Raw genomic sequence first — 7,977 nt, 5'->3', positions numbered from 1 at the left:
GCCTGCACTTTTTTAAAACTGTGTTACCAAATTCTTGTTTTGCCAAATGAAGCCATATGTAAAAAGATATCCATCCACTGCATCGCTGTTTCATCCAAATGAAAGACAGTACAATCCCAAGGAAGGCCAAACTTGGAAAATGAAGGCAGTCCTTTACATTTAATAAATTTAGATTGATGAAAAACTGGCTACCTTGTCCTCATTTTTCCCTGTCATCAGTCTGGTGTTGGAGAACAAAGTCTTCGGATCTTTGTGTCCAGCCCTACTCTACAGAGGAGGAAGTGAGGAAGCCCAACAGGAGTGAGCGAGTGGTGCCCGCCGAGGGGCAGAGGGACAGCATAGCTCGCTCCACCTCAGAATCCCACCCCTCCCACCCTCGCTAGTCCTCCATGTAGCCTCTTAGCCCAGTCACTCCGATGTCCATCCTGATTAGATTCATTTCTGATGCTGGACTTTTGCATGTACTCTTATCCCATCATGCCTAAAACCACATCAAAGACATTTCACAGGTCCTCCCTTGCACGAGGTCAGTCTAGTTCACCTCTCCCTTAATTGAGATGCTGTTTTACATCATCATTTAAGTAGTTCGTGTTAGCTGAATTCATTTCCTGGACCTTCACTGACCAGGAATAAAATATAAATGCATTATTCATTTTCTGAACGATAGTAATCACGTCTTCTCTCTTAAAGTTATTTTTGGAACTATGATGCTGCCCCACTACATAGCATCGTTCTGGGAGCATTTTAGGTAATGATTGCATTTACGCATGAAAAAACTAACTTAGTCCCAGCCCACAAAGGCTTCTTTATATGCCCCTTCCTCTCCTTGGAGTTTACTGAAGAAGCCTCCTTGTTTCTGTGGGTTGAGTCTCCCCGGCATCAAAGCCGCGACGTAGCTGCCGTGATCAATGTTTCTAACCATAAATCAGGAGAGATTCTGAAGCCGGACAGCTTATAGGCACCCGGCAGGGATGAGGCTGTCCCGGGAAACAGTGTGTGCATCGCGGTTGTGGTCCGGGTGGACGCCAACAGTAACTGCTCAGAAACAGCTGTGTATCCAGAATACACAATTTCTGATGATTTCAGACAAAAGGGCAAAGTCTTAAAAAATGATTGCATCTTTCCTGTCATAATGACACCCAGAGTAAAGGTCTACCAAAACAAACAAAAAAGATCTCTCTTGTGTTAGTTTTGGTTTAGGGGGAGATGTAGACCTGTAACAGGTAGAAGTAAAGAGATTAGAGATGTGTACAATTGCAAGTTAAAGTAGGGCTGAATATTATAGTGCCCATTTTTACTATATAAACAGATGTAAAAATATAGTCCTTCTTAAATTGATAAGTTGTCCATAAACATTTTTAATAGTATGAGTTCAAATACTCATCTTCTTGGGTATTTCTGAAGGAATGGTCTTGTGTTGCTGGTTGAATGCAGAGCAGGTGCAGAGAAGAGAGATTTTGTTGCAGCAATTTTTCCAGAATTGAGGTGAGCTGACCTAAGGCAATTTGGCCATTAGAGATGAGTGAGGGCTGTAGGTTTCCTCCTTTGCAAACCTCTCTAAGGAGAGTGAAGTTCTCAGAGTTCTGCTGCCCACTCGCACGGATACTACCCACTGGGTTCAGTTATACAGCTTGTTCCTGGAGCTTGATGTCCTAGCTCTGTCCTTTTGGGCCTCTGGGAGGACTCAGGTAACCTCTTCAGCTTCAGTTGATGTCTTCTCCCAAAATCAGCTAGAAGAACTAGAAAAATTCTACTCCACAGGGCAGTAAGCTGCTGGGCTCAGTGCAATTGTGTGCCCTGGTAATGGAAGGGCAGAAAGAACCTGTACGTTACTTCTTGCCAGTCACCTATCTTAAGCCCATTGCCATTTCATCAGTGAAAATGATTTCTAATATCCCTTATGCTAATTAGCACACCCTGGAGTACCTACCCGAGAGGATAAAAGTTGAACCCTCTGAAGAGGTGAACTCAGTTGCAGATACTGAAATGCTAACTAAAGACCCCTGGCGAGCATATTCCTGAATACGGGGCTTCGGATGTTAACCCACCACTGCCAGGGCGTAAATGACAAATAACCCGCACACATGGCCTCTGGTATGTGCTGAAGTATTTTAACATGATGGATGGTATCATAACACATGTAGGGCAGAGCACACACGACAAAGTGTTCATAATGCTTTTTATTTGCCCACGAATGTTTATCACAGCCAGGTTTATGTTCCTGCTTATAGGAAAGTGAAATAGTTTGGAGCTTCTTAATAATCCAGGTTAATGATAAGGATTCTCAAATTATCTTACAGAGAAAATAGACAGTGTCTGTGACCAGCTATTGATGAACCAAAAGTAGGAATAAAAGTGATGTCTCAACATCATTTACTCATAGACCCATTCTCCTTATGGTCCTGCCCCTAGGACCAGATGAGGATAGGATAAATTAGGACAGAGAACTCTTTAGGCCATGCAGTTAAGCAGTGTCCTAGGCCATAAGTCAGCAAACACTTTCTGTAAAGGGCCAGATAATAAATATTTTAGGCTTTGCGACTTTGTGGGCCATATGGTCTCTGCTGCAGCCATTCAACTCTGAGAAGCCGTAGGCAGTACATAAACATATGAGCATGTCTGTGTCCCAATAAAACTTTATTTACCAAAACAGATGGAGGGTGAGATTTAGCCAGCAGGCTCTAGTTTGCCAACTGCCATCCTAAGCCAATCCTGACAATGTTTTCCCAAAGATCTTATAAGTTTCCAACTGACAGTGGCTTTTCAAGTAGCCTCCCTCAATCTCCTCCCCACCCCCACCCGCCCCCATGAACCGCAGTAACTACCCTTCTCTGTACAGCGGCCTTGTATCATTCTTTACTGTTTCAACTAGACATTGGTCATACTTATTGACAGACCATCTCCAACCTTGATTATCCTGGGTAATTGGGGACATCTGGGTGGCATTAAATGAAACACAAAAGTTAAGAGGAAGATCTAGTGTTAATGATAAGACAACAAGTTTCCTTTTGTCCAGGAAGAGATGTCCAACTGGCCATTAGAGCTACTTATCCAGGGGTAGACTCTCTTTATAACAGCATATTAATATATAACACTATATATTACATATTACTATGACCACCCCATCAGTACTTCATTGACACTTCCAAAAATACTGAATATTGAAAACTTCCTAAGTAAATACTCTCAAGGTTTTATTATTATTATTTGCATAACTAATTCACTTCATTGTACTATGGGGTGGTCATAATAATCTGGCCTGTCATAATAACCTGGCCACTCAGTGTATATTCTTAGTAATTAAGGTGTAATTTGTATATCATAAAATTCACATACTATAAAATTCAATATAGTAAGGCAGAGGGAGATAGAAACATCAATTGATCGGCTGCCTCCTGCACGCCCCCTCCTGGGGATCGAGCCCACAACCCAGGCATGTCCCCTTGACTAAAATTGAACCTGGAACCCTTTAGTCCACAGGCTGATATTCTATCCACTGAGCCAGACTGACTAGGGCACAGAATTCACTCGTTTAAAGTGTATACAGTTCAGTGGTTTTTAGGATATTCACACAATTGTACAGCCATTACCACTATCTAATTTTAAAACATGTTCATCACCCAAGAAAGAAATCTGTACGCATTAGCAGTCACTCCTCATTCCCTTTCCCTTCAGCCTCTGGAAACCACTAATTTACTTTCTGTCTCCATGGACTGGAGGTAGACATTTGAGATTCATGACATGCAAGTGGTGTGATAAACAGAAAGGCATGTGCTTCACCAAGGGGGAGAATGTAGCAGGAAAAGGAATTAGCCAGACTACTGCTCTTTGAGGGGATATGAGGGTTGGGGATATGAGTTCTTTCTAAGTCTACATCACCAGGTGGCCAGTATGTTAACTAGCTTCTCACATCCCATGCTTTTAGCAGCAACCTGAGATTTGACCAATTGGTAAACACCATGGTCAACAAAAATACCCATTGATTTGCCTGAGACTTGGCTTCTTGTGTAATGAGAACACTGTCTTCGTTTTATCCAAAAAAAAAAATTATCATTTAACCTACTTTCTAGATCTGTGCTATCCAATAAGGTAGCCACTAGCCATATAGGCCTATGTAAAATTAAAATTTTAATTATTTAAAATGAAATAAAATTTAAAATGTATTAAATAAAATGAATTAAATAAAATTAACATTTTTAATATGGCAGTACCCAGATTTCACATGCTCAGTAGCCACATGTGGCTATTAGCTACCACACTGGATGGTGCAGATATAAAACAGTTTCATCATCAGAGAAAGTTGTATTGAACAGCGAGGTTCTACATGATATCTACATGAGAATGAGTTTTCTGCTTCTCGGGTTGTTTTGTAATGGCTACATTTCTCTTTGGCTTAATACACCACTTCTTTGCTTCCCATTTTATCCTCATGCATCCCTGTTTAAATTATTATTCAAACAGAGCGCAGGCCTTCATCAGCTGGTACCCAACAAAGCATACTTATGTGCATGTATGTCTCTTTCTCAATGTGAATCTCTGATGACATGGCGGAGCTAAATGTCACGTGTTTTTTAATAAGCTCTTAGGTATTTTCTATGCTAATTCTCATTGCGACAAATATAATTAACCAAGTCTTACTACATAAATAATTTCCCAGATTCAAATAATACTTCTAATTACCATATGCATATCGGTGCAAAGCATGCAAGAGATCCATGAAAGGTTAAAGATAGCACTGTAGGTTTTATTAGTTTCCTATTGCTGCTGCAACACATTACAACAACCTAGTGGCTTATAAGAACGCAAATGTATTCTCTTACAGTTCTGGAGGTCAGAAGTCTAAAATGAGTTTCACTGGGCTAGTGTCAAAGTGTTGGTAGGGCTGGTTTCTTCTAGAGTCTCTGAGAGGAGAAGGGTCTCCTTGACTTTTTCAGCTTCTAGTAGTCACCTGTATTCCTTGGCTTATGGCCCCCTCCTTTGCCTTCAAAGTGCATCACTCCAACCTCTGCTTCTGTCATCACACCACCTTTTCCTCTTGATAGTCAAATCTCCTCTGCCTCTCTTTACTAAGGATTCTTAGGATTTCATTTAGGACCCACCCAGATAATCCAAGATAATCTCCCCATTTTAAGATCCTTAATTTGATCACATCTGCAAAGTCCCTTTTGCCATATAAGATAATATTCACAGATTCCAGGAATTAGGATATCTTTGGGATATGTGTTCAGTCCACCCCAAGATTACATAACGTTTATTATTGATTTACCCCAGCAGACTTAATTTAATCATTTAGGGCTTTGAATTAAAGTTCAACAATTCAGATTAAAACAGAAAGTTTTTGTTTGTAATTATGTTGGCAGATAATAAGATGTCTGATGATGCTGGTGACACTGTAGCCCCTGGAGACAAAGCAGAAATTACCGAGATGCCCAATAGTGATTCTTTACCCAAAGATGCAGAGGTGCACCGTGATTCAGCTATGATTTCAAATGAGCCAATGCTGGCTGACCCCAGAGGAGATGCATGTGAAAATGCAGTGGTTCAGGGTGAGGAGATTGCTGACACTGGGCACACTGACCAGCCCGAAGACACCAGTGCCATGGATCCGCCCCCCAATGGAGAAGTGACTGAGGAGGTGCTTGCCCAATGCATTGATGCCGTCAGCCTTGAGGCAGAACTTGGACCTGAAATACCCCTGAAAGAACAGAATAATCCGGTAGGAGTGGTTCATTTGGTTTAGTTCAACCTAAATTCTTACTGATACCTACCATGGGCACAGATTTGTGCCAAGCTCTGTGGGAGGGGGTTGGGATTCAGAATATACTAACCTCATGAGCATAGCTGGTCATTATAATATTTGCATTTTGATAATTGTGTTAATAATAATAACAGCCACTAATAATTGGATACATCCTGTGTACTGGGCACTCTGCTAGCCACTTTATATGTTGTGTAATTCACTCCATACAAAAGTTGTTTGCGACTCTAAGCTAGATAGTATTAACCTCAATTTGTAGACAAGGCAAACAGGCATAGAGATTTTAAACAACCCAGTACGATACTAAGCTATGCGGTAGTAAAATGGAAAATATTGTAATATTGAACATAATGAGTCCAAATTATTAAGGAGCCTGATTTCACCCTAAACGAGTCAATGTTTCTTTAATAGAACTTAAATTTTAATGCACATTTACAAATCCACTAGGGCGATCTTAGACATTCAGACCACTATTTTATCATCCTACACCTTCCACCTTCCAGGGGACCAGAGGCAGGCATGTTCCCTGCCCCTTTCCTTCAGCACCTGCATCTGTCTCTTTCTGGGGAAAAGATAGACCACTGTCTCCCATTTGCTACCTTGTGACACATCAACACAACCATGGAGCTGGGTTTTGTTGGTATTTCCATCTCCATCCATGTGGGGACTGGTGGGGGTGGGAGGCACCCAGAATGAAAGGCGGAGGTGGGCTGCTCCCCTCCTATCCTCCCTTCCAGAGTGATGGTACAGGATGGGGGGATGGGGGCCTTCCCTCAGCCACGCCCCAGCCCTGCTCATCCTGCACTGTCACTCACATAATCTCCAAGGGACTCTGCTGCACGCCCTGTGGGAGGGGAACTAAACAGGGAGCCAGGGGGCCTGGGCTTTCCTCCTCCAACCTGTCATCAAGTCTGTTAATTTGGGCAAGACACCTAATTTCTCTGTGCCTCACTTTTTTCCTCTATAAAATGAAAAGTTTTCACATGAAGATATCCTTCTGACTAATGTTTTATGATTCTTTTGTTCAAAATCAACTTCTGTTTTGATTTTTTCAATTACAGTTCACATTCAGTAGTATTTTGTATTGCTTTCAGGTGTACAGGGTAGTGGGTTAGACAATCATACACTTTACAAAGTGCTCCTCCCCCCACCCCACCCCCCAATATTATCAGTACCCACCTGGCACCCAACATAGTTATTACAATATTACTGAGTATATTTTCTAGGCTGTACTTTACATCCCATGACTGTTCTGGAGCTACCAATCTGTACTTCTCAACCCCTTCAGCTTTTTCACCCAGTCCTAGAAAATCAGCTTCTTAGTTTCCTTAGAACTGTTCTGAGATGGGCTTTCTCGGAGAGGAGGGTGTTTTCCAAGACGAGATGTTTAAACAAAACCAAACAATTATCTTGTAAGGATGTCAGCTGCGAGTTGGATCAGATATGGTCAACAGAAATGCACACTTTTGTTTCTGAGTTCAGAGAGTTCTCAGACACTCTGAATTCACCCTGGGCCCCATAAGGGCTTAAGAACTCACAGACTAGAGGTTCTGTGACCGTAGCTGAACATTTCAACCAATGGGGGAGCTTTAAAAAAAATACTGATGCCAGGGTCTGGGCTAGTCTGGGTTCTCCAGAGAAACAGAACCAACAGGATACATATTTATATCTCCTCTACCTATAAATACCTATATGCCTGACTCTGGAACCCCTTTACCCCCCACGCTATCTTTCTATTGTGGGGAGCATTGGTTCCTAATTTTTATTATAAGTGCTACTGTTAATAAATACCTTTGTTGATTAAGAAAAATATATCTTAGCCACAACATCCTGAGATGACTTAAAGAAACTACATAAGTTCTACCTAGTCAAAATATATGTTCCTGATGCCTAGGTTATTCATTCAATTTCTGACTTCTAATAATTAATGATTGTTAATAAAGATAGCACAATAAAAAGTCAGTATGCTCCTATACATCTGCCTTCTTAAATTTTTTGAACAAATTGAATGGATCCTGCTTTTGAAAGCACTTTACAAATCTCCTTGATGCTGCAAGAATGAGCCAATAGGCAGCTAGATGCCTCCCTCCCGCGTCTGCACAACTCTGTTAGCTTTCAGGGACTTTGTTAAAGGTGAGCATTTCCTCATAATGAACTATCACACGAGTATTTGGATGGAAGTGCAAATATTGGCCACAGAGTTGGGACCGTGGCTCTGG

General features: G+C 41.5%; 1 protein-coding gene across 1 annotated transcript in view; it reads left to right on the top strand.

The window, feature by feature from the left end:
- FAM114A1 (family with sequence similarity 114 member A1) overlaps positions 1-7,977 on the top strand; it is a 59,214-nt gene that overhangs the window by 1,957 nt on the left and 49,280 nt on the right. The window contains exon 2 of the mRNA XM_059673336.1: positions 5,361-5,716. Within this exon, the coding sequence (XP_059529319.1) occupies positions 5,361-5,716 (356 nt within the window). The remainder of the gene's footprint in view (positions 1-5,360; positions 5,717-7,977) is intronic.

Source organism: Myotis daubentonii, chromosome 1, assembly GCF_963259705.1.
Source record: "Myotis daubentonii chromosome 1, mMyoDau2.1, whole genome shotgun sequence".
Classification (NCBI taxonomy): Eukaryota; Metazoa; Chordata; class Mammalia; order Chiroptera; family Vespertilionidae; genus Myotis; species Myotis daubentonii.
The sequence above is the reverse complement of the archived record's forward strand: the minus strand, read 5'-3'. Positions and strand labels throughout refer to the sequence as shown.